The 15,673-nt window shown below is 37.4% G+C and overlaps 10 protein-coding genes across 10 annotated transcripts; 5 read left to right on the forward strand and 5 right to left on the reverse strand.

The window, feature by feature from the left end:
* Positions 1–305: 305 nt before the first annotated feature.
* Positions 306–725, reverse strand: NESG_01459 (uncharacterized protein; the record flags this gene model as incomplete). Its single annotated transcript, XM_053049088.1, has 1 exon — positions 306–725. The coding sequence occupies one exon, from the start codon at positions 723–725 to the stop codon at positions 306–308; it is 420 nt and encodes a 139-aa protein (XP_052904893.1).
* An 86-nt stretch (positions 726–811) lies between these two features.
* NESG_01460 (uncharacterized protein) lies at positions 812–1,846 on the reverse strand (the record flags this gene model as incomplete). Its single annotated transcript, XM_053049089.1, has 1 exon — positions 812–1,846. The coding sequence occupies one exon, from the start codon at positions 1,844–1,846 to the stop codon at positions 812–814; it is 1,035 nt and encodes a 344-aa protein (XP_052904894.1).
* A 322-nt stretch (positions 1,847–2,168) lies between these two features.
* NESG_01461 (uncharacterized protein) lies at positions 2,169–3,080 on the reverse strand (the record flags this gene model as incomplete). The annotated part of the gene is made up of 1 exon (XM_053049090.1): positions 2,169–3,080. One exon carries the CDS (start codon positions 3,078–3,080, stop codon positions 2,169–2,171), a length of 912 nt encoding a protein of 303 aa, XP_052904895.1.
* Positions 3,081–3,263: 183 nt separating this feature from the next.
* Positions 3,264–4,580, forward strand: NESG_01462 (uncharacterized protein; the record flags this gene model as incomplete). Its single annotated transcript, XM_053049091.1, has 1 exon — positions 3,264–4,580. One exon carries the CDS (start codon positions 3,264–3,266, stop codon positions 4,578–4,580), a length of 1,317 nt encoding a protein of 438 aa, XP_052904896.1.
* A 474-nt stretch (positions 4,581–5,054) lies between these two features.
* On the forward strand, positions 5,055–5,690 carry NESG_01463 (uncharacterized protein; the record flags this gene model as incomplete). The annotated part of the gene is made up of 1 exon (XM_053049092.1): positions 5,055–5,690. One exon carries the CDS (start codon positions 5,055–5,057, stop codon positions 5,688–5,690), a length of 636 nt encoding a protein of 211 aa, XP_052904897.1.
* A 761-nt stretch (positions 5,691–6,451) lies between these two features.
* On the reverse strand, positions 6,452–7,372 carry NESG_01464 (uncharacterized protein; the record flags this gene model as incomplete). The annotated part of the gene is made up of 1 exon (XM_053049093.1): positions 6,452–7,372. The coding sequence occupies one exon, from the start codon at positions 7,370–7,372 to the stop codon at positions 6,452–6,454; it is 921 nt and encodes a 306-aa protein (XP_052904898.1).
* Positions 7,373–8,917: 1,545 nt separating this feature from the next.
* On the forward strand, positions 8,918–10,297 carry NESG_01465 (uncharacterized protein; the record flags this gene model as incomplete). Its single annotated transcript, XM_053049094.1, has 1 exon — positions 8,918–10,297. One exon carries the CDS (start codon positions 8,918–8,920, stop codon positions 10,295–10,297), a length of 1,380 nt encoding a protein of 459 aa, XP_052904899.1.
* A 627-nt stretch (positions 10,298–10,924) lies between these two features.
* Positions 10,925–13,735, reverse strand: NESG_01466 (uncharacterized protein; the record flags this gene model as incomplete). Its single annotated transcript, XM_053049095.1, has 1 exon — positions 10,925–13,735. The coding sequence occupies one exon, from the start codon at positions 13,733–13,735 to the stop codon at positions 10,925–10,927; it is 2,811 nt and encodes a 936-aa protein (XP_052904900.1).
* Positions 13,736–14,187: 452 nt separating this feature from the next.
* NESG_01467 (uncharacterized protein) lies at positions 14,188–14,952 on the forward strand (the record flags this gene model as incomplete). Its single annotated transcript, XM_053049096.1, has 1 exon — positions 14,188–14,952. One exon carries the CDS (start codon positions 14,188–14,190, stop codon positions 14,950–14,952), a length of 765 nt encoding a protein of 254 aa, XP_052904901.1.
* A 265-nt stretch (positions 14,953–15,217) lies between these two features.
* Positions 15,218–15,466, forward strand: NESG_01468 (uncharacterized protein; the record flags this gene model as incomplete). Its single annotated transcript, XM_053049097.1, has 1 exon — positions 15,218–15,466. One exon carries the CDS (start codon positions 15,218–15,220, stop codon positions 15,464–15,466), a length of 249 nt encoding a protein of 82 aa, XP_052904902.1.
* Between the last annotated feature and the right edge of the window lie 207 nt (positions 15,467–15,673).

The following is a 15,673-nucleotide window of genomic DNA, read 5'->3' on the forward strand; positions in this document are numbered from 1 at the left end:
TTAAATAAAGTCGCAAATAAAATGCAGTACTTCAGGTAGTATGGCCAATCTGTCTCTGCCTTTATTATTTTTATTAAATACTTTCGCTCTATTTATTATTAGTGGCCAAAATCTGGACAGGCAGAGGCAGCTGCTATTTAGCCAGTAAATAAAAATACAGTTTGTATAAAAGGCTAATAATGTGATGTTAACTTTAATTTTATAATATACTAGTTTTTTCTCAACCTATGCTGCACTCGGGAACAAACAGGCGTACTTCTCTATACTTATAAAGACTTGCTGCAAGAAAATACATTCTGGCATGATTAGCATGTGAAATATCCCTCCTCATCCACTTCTGTCTTTCTCTTTTTCTTCCATGACTGTCCTGTTTTCTCAAGTATATCAGAGGCCTCTGCTAATTTTTCGTCTAGATTTTGCAAGAGAGTTGTTTCACTGTAGGAAACATGGACAACTGGTGTGTTAAAGAAGTCTATTGCATCATTAATGCTTTTAAACTCAATTATTATCTGATATAGAATTTTCATCACATCTGCTTCTTTTTTTTCTGTTACTATGTACTTCACCGAATATGCCTTTTCTGAGTTTACCCGGATTAGCGAATTAAATGGAAGCGAAAAGATGACTATGTTCTCTTTTCTTGTTAGGGGGGTGTGCAGCTTCGTTCTGTACTCTACTCCTTGCAGCTTAAATGGAAAACATACTGTAATGCACTCTACCGCCATATGAAAAAACGCACAAAATAAAATTTGTAAAGGTTAAATAGCTCTCTACCAAGATGTGCGCATACTCGCATATGTTTAATTGACCTTCATATAAAATGCGTGGCTGCCTTTGTAAGTCTATCCATAACACCTCTTCCTTCGTTATTCTTTGGAATTTCTGCTGTATATATGACAGATACATGTCTATCTAGATATCTTAGACCGTCAAATATTCTTTGTGCTGCTGTCTTTGCGTCTTCTCCCAGGAAATATGCAGTATCTTCGTCCTTTATATATTCTTTATAGCTGTCTGGCAGAAGAAACCCAAATGCTCTTTTGGGCTCATTAGAGGATATTTCTCTGCTTAGAGCAGTTGATAGTTTTCCTACTATGCTTAGCTTGCTGCCAATTTCTTCAGCTGTTCCTGTTATCATAATGACTGTTGCGGATGGGGAGTAGTGTTTATATCTGGTTCCTGGTGACACAGTTCCATCCACAGTGCTTGTCCCTTTGTTGATTTCTAGTCGTGGAAGGTATTCTTTTATTTCTTCATATGAGATGGCTCCTGCCCGCAGCAAAAGCGGTGTGTCTAATATTCCATTCACAACGGTTGATTCGATGCCTTTTTCACACGCTCCTCCATCAATAATTAGCGACAAACACCCATTTAGGTCGTCAAACACATGCTGTGCTGTTGTAGGACTTGGCCTGCTGCTTTTATTTGCAGAAGGACCAACAAGCGGCTGGTTAATATGGTCAATTACCCGAAGGGTATCTTTGTGGTCTGGCATGCGGATTGCCACGTATTCGCTGCCTGCTGTTACAGAGTATGGAAGCTCTTTACTCTTTTTGAAGAGAAGAGTTAAAGGGCCTGGCCAGAATGCATCAATAAGCGCATGGTAGACTTCTGGTATTTCTCCATCAATACACGTTCTTAGAAGCTCCAAAGACGAGACATGCACTATTAGCGGATTGTCCTGGGGTCTGTTTTTTATTTCAAACACTTTTTTAATAAGATCTTCTCTCCAAACTGGCGCACCCAGTCCATACACTGTTTCGGTTGGGAATGCAACAGGTACCTTCTCTATTTCCCTCGCTATTCTAGACATGTTTCCCTCTACTTTTAATATATCCGTATGCATAAAAATTTTGCTGTAAAACGGTACAGAAATAAACTGCCTTGCTATGTACATTGTGTGGTATTTCTAGGTGCAGCTTAGAAAGAAGATGCACCAGATGGTTTTAATTACATTTGAAAAGGATCTTATTAAAATATGGCAGCAGTCTGTGGTATAGTAAAGTGCACGAGAATAAGCACCATGCCAGTAGAGCTGGTAGTGGTTGCATGCACAGAATAATACCTCTGGAAATATCTTTCTAGCACAAGCCTGCCACAATGTACATACATAGCAATATTACTATAACTGTATTAGTGTGTCTAATTGGTCATGCTACTTAGAACAACTAAATATCTGACATGTCCTCTTCTTCTGGCTCACTGTATGACAGGAGCTGCTTTTCTTCTATTTGCGGTTTATGCTCATTTTTATATGGGGTCTTTTCCTCTGGGAAATATCCTTGGCTTTGCAGCTCGTCTAAATAGGTAGCTATTTCATTGGTTTCTCTATTAGAGGGACATTGTTCCTTAAATATGCACTGGCCGCAGAGAGGCTCTCTCTTACATATAGTAACCCCATGGTGGTCAAAGCCTGGCATTACTATTCTCCAGAGCTTGAACGAGAATAGCCCTTCTACTATACTCTTGATGCGAGCTGCTTTTACATAGTCTAATTTTACATATCGATAGAGTGTATCAATGTGTTTAACTTCAATCCCCTCAAGCCACCCTAAGCGATAGAGAACCCGGCTCATTGGTATTGAAAGGCCAATCTCATTTGCGTCATTCCATGCATTATACATTATCATGTTGGCTTTGAAAGTATTTATGAGGCTGAAACCTAGAAGACTAAGCACTGTTGTGGGTATTTCATTGTACTCCACGATGTAGACAGCCAGATTCTTAATGTTTTGCGCAGCCTTAAGAGTTATTTTGTTCTTTAGACATGACTTTATCTCTATAGAAGATGCTCTTGCTATCTCAACAGGATTCAACCGATCTACTGGGCCTGTCCAGTTGTTTGTTACAAGCTTTCTAGTTGTTTTTGGTTTGATATTTTCCAACTGCCTGATCGGCTCCATTCTGCTCTTTATGGATCGCCTCCTTGCAAGAGCACAGTAGAAAAGAACATACACTCTTCGGAGCAAAGGATTTTCTATATTCTGAATCTCATCAGGCAATTCGTTATAATAGCTTCCACTGCATTTATTTTCCTTCCAAACACGGAATAGCTCTATTGCTACTTGATTTCTGTCCATGCAAATTTGTGCGGCTAAAAGAAAGTATAAAAACTAAAAACAAAAATATTAGAGACTGCGCTGATTCGAAACTGCGCAATTATTGCATACGGCTGCGAAGAAGACTATTCGCATCTGCATTATTTCTATCTTTATCAAGCTTTAAGATGAAATCCATAAAGACTTTTTTTATTTTTAGATTCAATGGAGCGAGTTAAAGTGTTTCTGCGGGTGAAGGGCGAAAAGAGAGATGGGGCATTTATGTTTTCAGAAAACTCAGTTATAGACAAGTCTGGCATGTATGACTTTGACAAGATCTTCTATGGGAAAGACCAAACAAATGTATTTCAGAGCTTGTGCCCGCTGATTACTATGGCTCTAAGCGGGTATAGTACAACTGTATTCACATATGGGCAGACTGGCAGTGGGAAAACATACACAATGGAGGGAACTGCGGACAGCCCGGGTCTTATTCCACTAACGATAAAAAAAATATTTGATGAGAAAGTAAAGAATGTGACCATATCAGTTATAGAAATATACAATGAGAAGATTTTTGATCTTCTTTCCTTGGACCAGATAAATGTAAGGGAAAGCAGTGCCGGCATAGTACTTGACAGAATACAGGCAGTTGAGTGCCCAACGGTTGATGCTGCAATGGGTGTCTTCAATGCAGGAATTAAAAATAGGCGGACCGACTGCAACGAAGTAAACAGTAGAAGTAGCAGAAGCCATATGGTCTTTACAATTTCTCTTGCAAAGGAAACCGACCACTTTTTGGCCGAATCCAAGATAACTTTGGTCGATCTGGCTGGGTCAGAGAAGCTTTCCTACGATAAGCATGGCCGAAGTGAAAGAGAGAATGCAAGAGGAAGTGGCTCTGAGTTTCTAATAAAGAAGCAGAAAACAGCAGATAAGTCCTTGGAAACCAGCAATATCAACAAAAGCCTTCTCTGCCTCAGTAGAATTATTAGCACTCTTTCAGCAGACAGCAAAGCGAAATACATAAATTATAGGGACTCGAAGCTGACCTTTCTTCTCCGCGACTCACTCAGCCAGAACTCCAATCTGGCAATTATTGGAGCTGTGCAGCCAGAAGATCAGGCAGAAACAAAAAGTACAATTGGTTTTCTGTCAACTGCTAAGAAAATAAAGCTGTCCCCAGAGCTGAAAACCAGCGAAAAAACAGCTGAAAAGCTAATAAATCAGATAAAGGCCCTAACCGCGCAGAACCACGATCTTAAAGACAAAGTAAATGAGCTGCTGGAGAAGCAAAGCAGAGGAGATAAAGAAGACTTTCTTAAAAGTATAAACAGCTCACTGGAGGAGGCCAAGCATCTGATGCGGCGAATAGACTTAGCTTCCAAAGCGGCTGATAAGATCAAAGAGCAACTGAGCACAATTAAAGCCAAGAACAATGAGCTAGGCTTTGCTGTATTTAACAAAATGTCTGAGATGCACAAGCAAAACGTCTTTTCTGAGCTAGAAATACTTCAAGATATAAAAACTAGCCAGAAGTAGAAGACTAAGCACATAGTATGCATAAAATTATAAAGATACACGCTGATTTTTCTTTGAAATTTTAGACTTATTTACTCAGCCCATAATAACACAAATTATATTCATTTTCCATCTACGCCTGCACCCTCTGTCATATATCATATTGGTCTAGGAGTAATTTTCAGGACGTCTATTCATTGTAAAGATATATATTAATTGCGCATTATTATAAATAAGGTAGAAAGTCTAAGTCATAGCGTATCTATGCATAGGCATGCAGAGTTTCTTGTACCATACTAACCTGCAGCCAAAATCCGATATCTCAAAAACCATCATCTATCTACACCATTGTTCAAAGAAAGGACTATCTTCCTTTGTGAGCGAAAAGTTAAGAATAAAAGCACTCTAGCAGTAAATCCGCTGCAACTGAGTTTTTCTCTAATTTGTTAGTTCTAAAACTGAGCATTCTTAAATATTTTTACTTTTTATTTGGCAATGAGTATGGATATGGAGAATATGCCGGCACGGCACAAGCTAAATGAAGAGTGGGTCTTATGGTTTGATTATCAGGATAAAAAATATACAAACAATGACAACTGGAGCGATAGTTTGCACAAGCTTGGAACTGTTTCAGATATAGAGGCATTTTGGAGCACTTTAAAAGAGATTGGTGATTTAGCTCTTTTGCCTGTTAGCTCAAATCTTCACTTCTTTAGAAATGGAATAGAGCCCATGTGGGAGGATCCAAGAAACTCTGCTGGTGGGAAGTGGGTTTTGGAGCTTCCTTTTGGCCAGAATCCAGAGCAAATATGGACAAACACCCTGCTGTTCTGTATTTCTGAAAGCTTCTTAGTAAGAGCTCCAAATGGGGTGCTGCAGGATTCTATTATTTCTAACTCAACAATAGATAGAGCTTTATCAGGCGCCATTTGCGGGGCTGTTTTTTCACCGCGTAAGAACTATATAAGAATAAGTATATGGACCAGCATTAAAGACAAAAAAGTCACACGCATTGGAGAGCTGTGGAAAGAGTTTGCTGAGATCCCTGGAAACGTTAAAATTTCCTTTAAAGTACACGAGAGCGCAATCAAGGGGTCAAAAGACTCGTCTTCAGACGTCTATTCTCTGTAAGAGTTAAGTTTAAATAACAAGAAGCAATAAAGCTGTGAAAAGAGTTGAAGTAGAGGTGAAAGTAAATACTCTGTGTTGCTTGGGAAAAGCAATAGAAATAAAAATGTTTGATTTGAGGTTCAAATTAATTGGAATCTGAAAAATATCTGTTCAAATATGCCTGTGCTGCTACTGATGTAATAGCCTATTATTGCGCAATTGCCTGCAGTTGTCCGCTTAAAGGGCTGCTTGCCCTTTAATTATTACGCAGAGAACACACAATTGCACAGGGATATTTCAAAAAGGGAAGCATGTCTTAAGAGGAAGAACAGTTTTAATAGAACATATACAATGGCTTGTTATTCGTATACCAAGAGGCATCCATATAAACATAATAAAAAGACTTCCTTATGGCGTTGAACAATCTCTACTACTTTTTCCAATACTGCAGAGTCCTCAGTATAAGCGCTTTTGCAAGAGCAACCACAAGACAGCTTGCGCTGGTCTAAATAGAAAAATAGACATGTTTGCATAATGCTTCTTGCAGAAAATCCATCTTTCCAGCTGTGTGCCCAATTCCTTTTATCTAGCTGCTTTAATTTATATTCCGCCCTTGCCAGCTTCTCTCTACTATAGTATTTTCGGGGAAAGAAATAGATAAACAATGAGAATCCATCGCACAATGCCCAAGTTCAATATGACTAAGAATAATTATTTAATGGAACCCCTGATTTTAGGTATAATAACTCTGCTCTAAGGCTACAATTCACATGTGATATGATCTATATTTCTGAAAGAGACTTAAGAAGAATGCATGATTTGCACACTCCCTCTGCACCAGAGCAGTTTTTGCCACAAACTTCGCATGCCTTGCTATCCATATGATATGAATTTTTCTGTACACATTTCCCTGATTTGATGATTTTCAAAATTGCTTGTGAGTTTATCTTTTCTAGTGCTTTTATGTACGTTCTTACATGCCCTCTAAACGCCCCTGGCGAGTATTTGCACTCTGTTGAAAAGTATGGTAGGTTGTTGTAGAAGGCATACATTACTATCTCTTTCTCATATAGGCCTGCAAGTGGCTTGCATCTAGGTATCACCTCTTTGGAAGAAGTTAATGTTATTGGGTGTGCGCACTTTACTAGCCTATTCATGTCTCCTCGTAAGTAGTTTAAAAGAATTGTTTCTGCTATATCATCTGCATTGTGGCCTGTGGCTATCATGTCGCCCTTTAGCAGCTTGGCTCCATCTTCCAATGCACCTCTCCTAAACACCCCACAGTACGTGCAGTTGTTTTTTCTGCCTATTTTCGTTACCACCGCATCCATTGTATAGCCATATATATCATTGTAGCTCATTATTTTTAAAGGAATAGACAATTCTTTTTCATTTATATGCACTACCTCTATTGATTTGTCTCGATATCCTGAAATTCCTTCATCAATGCACAGGAGCCTTAGATCTAGATTATAGCAATGCCTTTTGTTCAATATGTTAAGAATATGTGCTAAAACAGTTGAATCTTTCCCCCCGCTAACTCCAACTACAAGCGTTTTAACGTCTTTGAACATATCTGTTTCTTGAATGGTCGTATGCACTTGGTCTTCTATGCTCTGAATAAAACACCTTTTGCATAATTTTGTTTTCGTGGATGGTCTAATTGTTATGGCTGGCTGTTTGTTGCACTCATTACATCCCATTAGAAATAAAATAGCAAAAAAAATTGCTAAAACCAATAAAACTGAAAGTCCGTGCAGCTATTAACCTAAATATCGAAGTATATATGTACATGGTGTAACTGTTTGGTTTAGATATATAAGAATGCACCACACGCATGGTTATTCTTTTAAATAGAAATTCTTTAAACATAATTACTGCTATAACAAAATTCAGATCTCTCGATCCCAGGGCTATGAGACCACTAATATAAAAGAAAATAGTTTCAAAGAATCAGATCGACATATTTGAAAGACGCTATATAACTACAAGAAAATATTTAAAGAGCCATGGGTATCAATAATGAGGAACACACCAAGTACAAATGCTACAGTCCACAGCACCCCTAGGCATCTGAATAGTTATATAAATAAAACATTCTTAGAAGAAACTCTTTATTTTAGACTATTATATCCTGGTTAGAACATTGCCTTTGTTTTAAGTATCTAAAACTCTTTCTACTCTACCTGTCTTTATATTACTATATGCGCTTAATACTATACACTACTTAGCTTGTCTGGCTAGAAGACTATGTAAAAAAATCTATCAGCATCTGATTGCTTAGACCTATATTCTACATTGCTATTAACTTGCATCTGGTCAATACAGTGCCAGACATTCTATGCTCTACATGCCACAAAGTCTCAATTTTCTCGTTTGTAAGCCTTTCTATGATACATCTCAGCGCACTTTCTTACACATCTTGAAAGCTATAGTCTTCAGGCCTTTCCTCATATGATTTCTATTTTAATACATCTGTGTCTAGAAAATAAAAGTGTATGCATATGGGTCAATATATATTTGCATGGAGAGGTTTTTTAAATAAAATTGGCAAAGAACAGGGAAAATCGAAAAAAGCACTAAGTTTGAAGACCCTTCAACCAGAGGAGATAGGCTGGTATAGTTATGCCGGTGCACACGAGAGGTCATACGCTCACAAGAAAGATCAAATTCAGCCCAAGACATTTGAATCTCATATATGATGGATAGAAAAAGTTATTTAAATTCTAACAATTATGGGAAAGCGGCACCTATTTATACATATAAATAGTGCTGAGAAGTTCTATACCAGCCGTCCGCTGTGTCTAAATATGTGCCTCTACCTGCAGTATAGCACTGCACTAACTCTACAAAAATACATGTCTTTCCTGATTTAATAAAACAGAATTTACTGATGTGCTTTTGTAGCCTTTAAATTAGAATATTTATTTCTGTCTGGCAGATGCTGTGAGCACATTCTGGCCTCACAATTAATTTTTTTCTGCAATTTTCACAGAACACTCTTCATATACAAGCTTCCAGAAGTACAGAGCAGACAGAAACTGTGAGCATAAAAAATATGCAAAGTAGACTCTGAACTCCCCTTTGTTTATTCTTTGTATATGCTTTGTTTACTACAAAAAATATACCTGCATTTGGAAGGGCCTATTTTCTGGTCAATATTTTTAAAACATAGCACTTCTTAGCAACCGGTGTGTTTATGTTTCAGAGAAAAAAGATAAATAGGAAGAGCATTTGCGGATTATCAAATGACGGAACTAGCTTCAATACCTGAAAATGAATTGGAAGCACCTGAAAGATCTTCTAAAATTAAAGGTCTTAGGAAGCGTGTCAGATCAGTAGGAAGCAAAGCAAAAGCTATTTGTAAGGTAACAGTTAACGCGATGCGCACCCAGCTCAACACAGTTGCATCTATTTTCACCATGTGCTCTGCAAACACTGTGACAGAGGAAATACCAGATGAAGTCATCTATGCTTCGGTCCCCTCTAGGAACAACTCCCGTGTAGATCTGGCAGAACAGCCAGCGGAGACTATTGCGAGTGAGCCAGCTGAGACGAGTGCACCTGTACCAGCAGAGACTGGTGCAAGTGAGCCTGAGCTAGCACCTGCACCTGCAGAGGTAACAGAGGAGCCAGCATGCATTGCACTAGCAGAGCCAGTAACGCACACTGAGACTGCTCTGGTCCCAGTAGAAGCAGCAAGTGCCCAAGAGCCCACAGTTCCAGAAGAGACCGCAGAAGAAGAAGAGACACACCTTCCAAAGGCGGCTGCTAAGGACGACATCTCAGTGGTTTTCTGCCTCTCTGAGTTTATCCGCGAAATAGAGGACATCGTGAAAAACACCTCTCTTATGCCATGCGCCTCATACGCCCCGGGCATTATACTCTTTTATCTTAAGCAGAAGAGAAACCATCTGCACGAGCAACTGAAGCACATTGAGCTTGCATTTCATACTACTCCAGATAGTGCTTCCCCTACTGACATGGACCAAGATGTAGTTAAGTTTCTCGTTGCTGAGGCCCTTGAGCCTACAGAGTGCATAAGCCACTGGCTTTCGTCTGATGAGCCACTGCAGGCAGCATACACCGACCTATACAAGACGATTATAAAGACTTTGTTTGAGGAGAACAAGCAGGGAACAAGAACAGAAAGAACAATTGTCTTCTACTGCCAAGCCCTAAAGTACATCAGAACCGTCCTAGACCTTGCATTGCAAGACGTCGAACAGGAGCCTCTAGACCATTTGCCAGCCCCCCATCTGTTCACAGACCTTCTGAGCAATCTTTCCAAGCCAGAGAGCGTGGCTACTCTTCTGGAGGCTAGAGTGCAGCAGGCTGACGCAGAGTGCAACGAGGATCTAGATAGCGAATACATAGCAACTGACGGGGAGGAAGAGCACAATACCACAGCGGTTCCAGATCCAGCTGCCATGATGGAAACTCTCATGACAAGCCCTCTGTTCCAGAAACAGCGCGAAATGAATATTTTAGAAGGAAACATTGTGGAGGACTTTTCACACACATGCACTCCAGAGATGCAAAAACGCATGGACGCAGCACTGTCCTATATCATGCACGTAGGTGTCCCCACTCCAATTGCAAGATGCCTATCTCCAAAGAACATATAGATATCACTGTGTATCTCTTTAATAAACTACCTTACATAAATACATTCTTCAACTTCCAGCTATATTCTCTAATTATAGCTCAGCAAATTACACTTAGTGCTTATACAGGCTGAACAATGGTTCTGTTCATATAACCCTCTTCTATACAAACCTCGAAAACAGGCTAGTTCTATAAAAAGAAGTCTATTTATTCCTTTGCTGAACTATATACAGCTCTATTTCAGATTTGCATATACTGTTCTGGTGCATCTCTTACTCTGCCATTTGAATTTACAAAAATGTTTTATTCTCTCTTACTGCAGAGCAATTAGATACATATACCTCTCGCAAGCATTAAACAGTTATCCATACATATTGTAGCTAATTTATAATGTGCGGCAAGCCAAGAATAAACCCTAAGAAAATATGCACTGCATAATATGCTGACTTCAAGATAATATACTTATTAGCAGCATAGTGTTTAAAATAATAGATTTAGTCATTTATTAAATCATAAAGTTTTTCTATAGATAAAATAAATAGAAGACTCTAGTCTAACTCTATATAATATATGCAGCCAATTCGATAGATAACAGTCACTTTATGCTTGTTATTATAAAACATCATGCATCTAAGTCGCACTAGAGTTCATCTTAAAAAAGAGGCTACCCATGTAATGAATCCAGCCACTTTTTCTACAAGCCTTTCATATAGCCCGCCTCTCTTTTCAACTATTCTAAAATACCTTAGTAGGTTGTTATATTTTTGTATACTTTCGCTATTGTTCTCTGTGCATAAAATACTTTTTTCTTCTACTAGAACATTAATAGCTGTGTCTAAATGTGTATAGTATTTTTCTAGTTCTTTCTCTCTTGTATAGTGCAAATTGTCAAAATCTATAAAGCTGTAGGTCATCTTAATAATCTCTGGAGTGCGTGTAGAGTCTATGCATGCATAAATGAACCAGCCAATATATACAGAATTAAGGGCATCTGCATCGGTTGGCTGCTTTGTCTCCTCAAGTATCGATTGAATCTCTGCAAATGAGCTTATTTTGTGACTGTCTACTATAAGATTGAATAGCTTTTTGAGCATTTCGCCTCTAAACAGTAAATAATGTATATTTCTATCGCCTATAGGCGTCTGTAGGTAGTTTCTTAGGTACTTGACTATACGAGGCACAGAGTTTGTGCTTAGTATATGCTTATACGGTGATGTTAGTGCACTAGGATGAAGATTTGACTCTTTAAGATGCTTTGGTTGTGTGTACGTAAGTTTAGGATAATAGTCCTGCCAGTTAGAATAGTAGAAGACCATTGGGATCATTATCTTCTGTGTATCTGAGTCATCAAGTGGAATACTACAAAAGATATTTGCAGTAATACGGACCAAAGGAGTAGACGGACTTAAGTCTTTTTTTAGCGTTTCAAAGAAAAAGCTTAATATGACAACCTCCTTAGAAATAGTGCTATCAATCTTCCCATATATAAATATTTGAGATGGATTATTGTGTGGGTTGAGTGCTACTTTATTCAAAGCTGTTGTGATAAAATATAAAGCAGCTTGGCTTCCTATTTCTAGTTTTAGCACTTCACTGGAAATATATTGGTCAATAACACACATTGTATAGGGATTTATCAAATAGTATGATTTTGCTAGTTGTATGCTCTTCTTTTTCATGTCTATATATTTTGAAGATGTTGATGGAAGAAGAGTAAGTTTAGTATGTCCTTTTGTCACGCCTAAAGCAATGCCAGTGATTGTTTCACCATATGTAAAGGTAATGCTGATATTCGCAAAAAGATCTTGGTGCAAATTAAGCCTTCCTTCACGTTTTATATTTTTGCAGCTTACTTCTAAACTCTTATTCTGAGACAGAGACTTAAGAATTTCCTGCATTCTAAACTGAATAGAATTTTTATGGATGCAATTTGGATCTTCTTGTATATTTGCACTTTTCATGTATTCAACTAGATCCAGAATGTCTGTCTTTTTCCCTGTGATTTCTCCTATAACAAGAAACATATTTATAATCCCAGAATACAGTTCATTACCTGTTCGTATGTATAAAACCTTCTTGCTATCTAGACAGGAAACAACCTTGCACCATTGTAAGTGCATTTCAAAGTCAGTGGTTTCCGCTGGCTTAGGATACTTTTCAAAGAACTCTCTCAGTTCTTTACTTATTTCTTCTCCCATGTGGCTGGTTTGATACCTTTTTGTCTCTATGTTGTATGCTAGGCAGCAGAAAAGCCCTAAAAGAGCTGTTTCTACACAGTTGCTGTAGTATAAGGATTGGTTTGTTTCAAATCCAGATTTATCTAGTTTATAGGGCGGCACTCTAGTATATGATGGCAGCTGACTAGAATTGTAGAATGGAAATAATATAATTTCTTGCATATCCTTCACAAAATTATAGAATTGCGTAATGTACCTTTTCCTCTCATCAAAAAGAGAATACTTTCTTCGAAAGAGCTTGGAAAATATGTTTGTTTTCTGCGTAGCTTCCTTTAAGTTATCACTTTCAGATATTTGATCAATGAAAAGTTCATGCACTGCACTAACAAAGGATCTATAGTCCTTTATGTTGTCAAAAAACTCATATATGTACGTCTGTATGAGCAATCCTGAATTGTTTAGAAACTTTCCACTGTTAAACCCATCTATACTGGTGGGTATTGCAAACTCACCCCCTTCTTTTAGCAAGGGACTGTCTCTGTACTTCTTGTAGAAGTTAACAATTTTAGCTGTCTCACTTTGGTAAATGCTACTTCTCTGCTCCTCAACGCATGGGTTAATATTAATAATATGCATATCCACGTCCACAAGGATCTTCCCCTCGAATTTCTTGCTTTTTATGACAAGACTCTTTTTCTTCTCTGAGCCGTCTACACTTATCTGAACATCAATTCCTTCTGAAAGCAGCAAAAGTGCTGCTAGAATGTATTTAGCGTCTTTCTTGACGTGCTCTGCTCTTAGGAAGTTTGTAATCATGTCAAGCCTGCCTGCCTCAATAGAAAGATCCCCATCCACTGAGGGAAACATCTTTATAAGCAGTGTGTGGTACACTTTGAGATACTCATTAGTATCACTTTTTGAATTTAGGTCTTTATATACTTTGTCCTTAGCTGGTGCTCTGGTGAATATATAATTTGAAGGCGCATCTCCCTCCTTCAAAGAATAGCTTCTGTCTATCTCAGCAGAATAGAATCGTTTGTTGTATATGTATCCATTCTGGCTGCTGCAATATGCATCTAGCAGGCCAAGAGGCCCTTCAAAATTAACAAATACTGTTTTATCGCCGTCTATTGGATTTTCATGAATCTCTTTTATTCCCTGTATGCCAATCCTTGCAAAGCAACTATGTAAGATTAATATGCTTAAAAGTGCATGGAATTTCATTAAATGAAATCCTGAAATAGGCTTCATCTTTGTGCTATTTGATATACTTCTCTTCATTATACTTAAAATGTAAATTATTTTTATTTATACCATTGATAGACTCCTTATATGACCATTCCAAAGTCATAAATCCCGAATAAGCCAATAGCTTTGAAAGTCTTTGACGTGGCAAAAAGGGGGGAACTTTCAAGTCAGGAGATAGTAGTCTAGAATAGATAGACTAGTTATCATGTGAGTATTACTCATGTATTTCTGCTGATATCTGAGTGTATTACATCTGTTTCTATTTTTACTCCGGCTGTCCTTTATTCTAATTTGTTCTTCTCATTTAAGATTCTCACTCGGTCTTATAGCACTCTTTGGTTTTGTAGATTTTCTGGAATTATTTTTTTACACCGGAAATTTAGTGATATTTGGTTTAAAATGTGGGATTTTGACGTATTAGTGGATTTATATCACTGATAAATAATTGCTAGTGGTCTATAAATAGAGGACGAGAAATAAATGGCATGGCGGAGATAATTAAAAGGTCTTATAGTAAAATTATTAAAAGTAATAGCGACAGACTTATTGAGAATTCCCAGATGGAGGGTGACCAATCGGATACAGATTATTTAATTATAGATGACCAATCGGATATAAACCAAGAATATAACCCGAATACTAGCATGACTGATTCATTTTTTCTATGTATGTTGATGTGCCACTTTGCATTAACTATTCTCTTTAGTCTTTATGCTGGATTTATGTTTGGTAAAACAGACTTTTTCTGTAAATATAATATATATCCAAGAGCTTTCTTATTTCTTGCCTACGGCTGGCTCTCTACAATGAGTTATTTAATTCTCACACATACAGCATATCATATAACTAATATTTATAGAACTCATAATAACGAAGACAAAAGAAGTAGTCTAAAATTCTTAATATCTTCATTTACTTCGCTTTTAATTATAACACTAGTATTTGGTATGCTTGGTGGTTGGTATAGTATGCACAGTAGATCTAATCCTGGAAGGGTTGATTTATGTATATTATTTACTGTGGCATTCCTGTTCTATGCTTGCATTTTTTTAACAGTTGGAGAAGAACTACGTAATTTAATAGATATAACCCAATTAAAAAACACTCAAGAAGAGTATAAGAATAATATTCTTTATACCAAGTGTATTTTGGCACTTATTATTATAGCAGGTTTGGCTCTCATCTGTGGGTGTTCTGCATTCCTCTATGAATTATCTATTTACGGTCCTGAGATCCTCTGTAGTAATTAGTATAAAAGCAAAAATTAGAATTTCTGTTGTCAGTGGCTCTATATGTAGTAGTAGCTTTAAATAAACTTTTATTTTTAGTTTTCTTAGTTTGAGATAAAATAATATTGAATAGAAAACTAAGTTTAATATTTAAGAAGAACTCAGCTGAAAGATAAGTATAAAGCAGGAATCTCTTATTCAAAACATCCTTGCAAAGATATATTCAACATACAGTGGCTGCAAATATGAAACAAAAGGGTAAAACAAAGGAATTGTTTACCATCTCATGCAGGAAGAAATTAAAAAAAGCACTGAAATGCTTTCTAAAGAGGCACACAAGGTATACCATGCAATAGAGCAGCATAACTTTCATTTAGACTCTCTAGAGCAGCAAACAGAGAAGTTGGAAAATAAAAGTAGAGCACTCTCGAACAAACTACTAAAGACAATGAAAGAAATACGAAAGGATGGACGAAATACAATTATTATAGCACTCACAATAACCCTTATTATTCTTATAATCTATCTACTGTGATACTGTGCACCTTATAAATACAATCTCTAAGCATCACTTAAATAATTGTAAGCTGCTAATTTGTTGATATAATTCCCTTAATATGCACTCTGCCAGTGCAAACCAACAATAGTGTGCATGATGGTGCTCTATAGAGTGTGTTTAGTATAAGTTCAAGTGACAGAACTATCTTTAATTACCACCAGAACAGAGGTTTTCCAGGTATTC

Source organism: Nematocida ausubeli (assembly GCF_000738915.1).
Source record: "Nematocida ausubeli strain ERTm6 chromosome Unknown supercont2.3, whole genome shotgun sequence".
Lineage (NCBI taxonomy): Eukaryota > Fungi > Microsporidia > Nematocida > Nematocida ausubeli.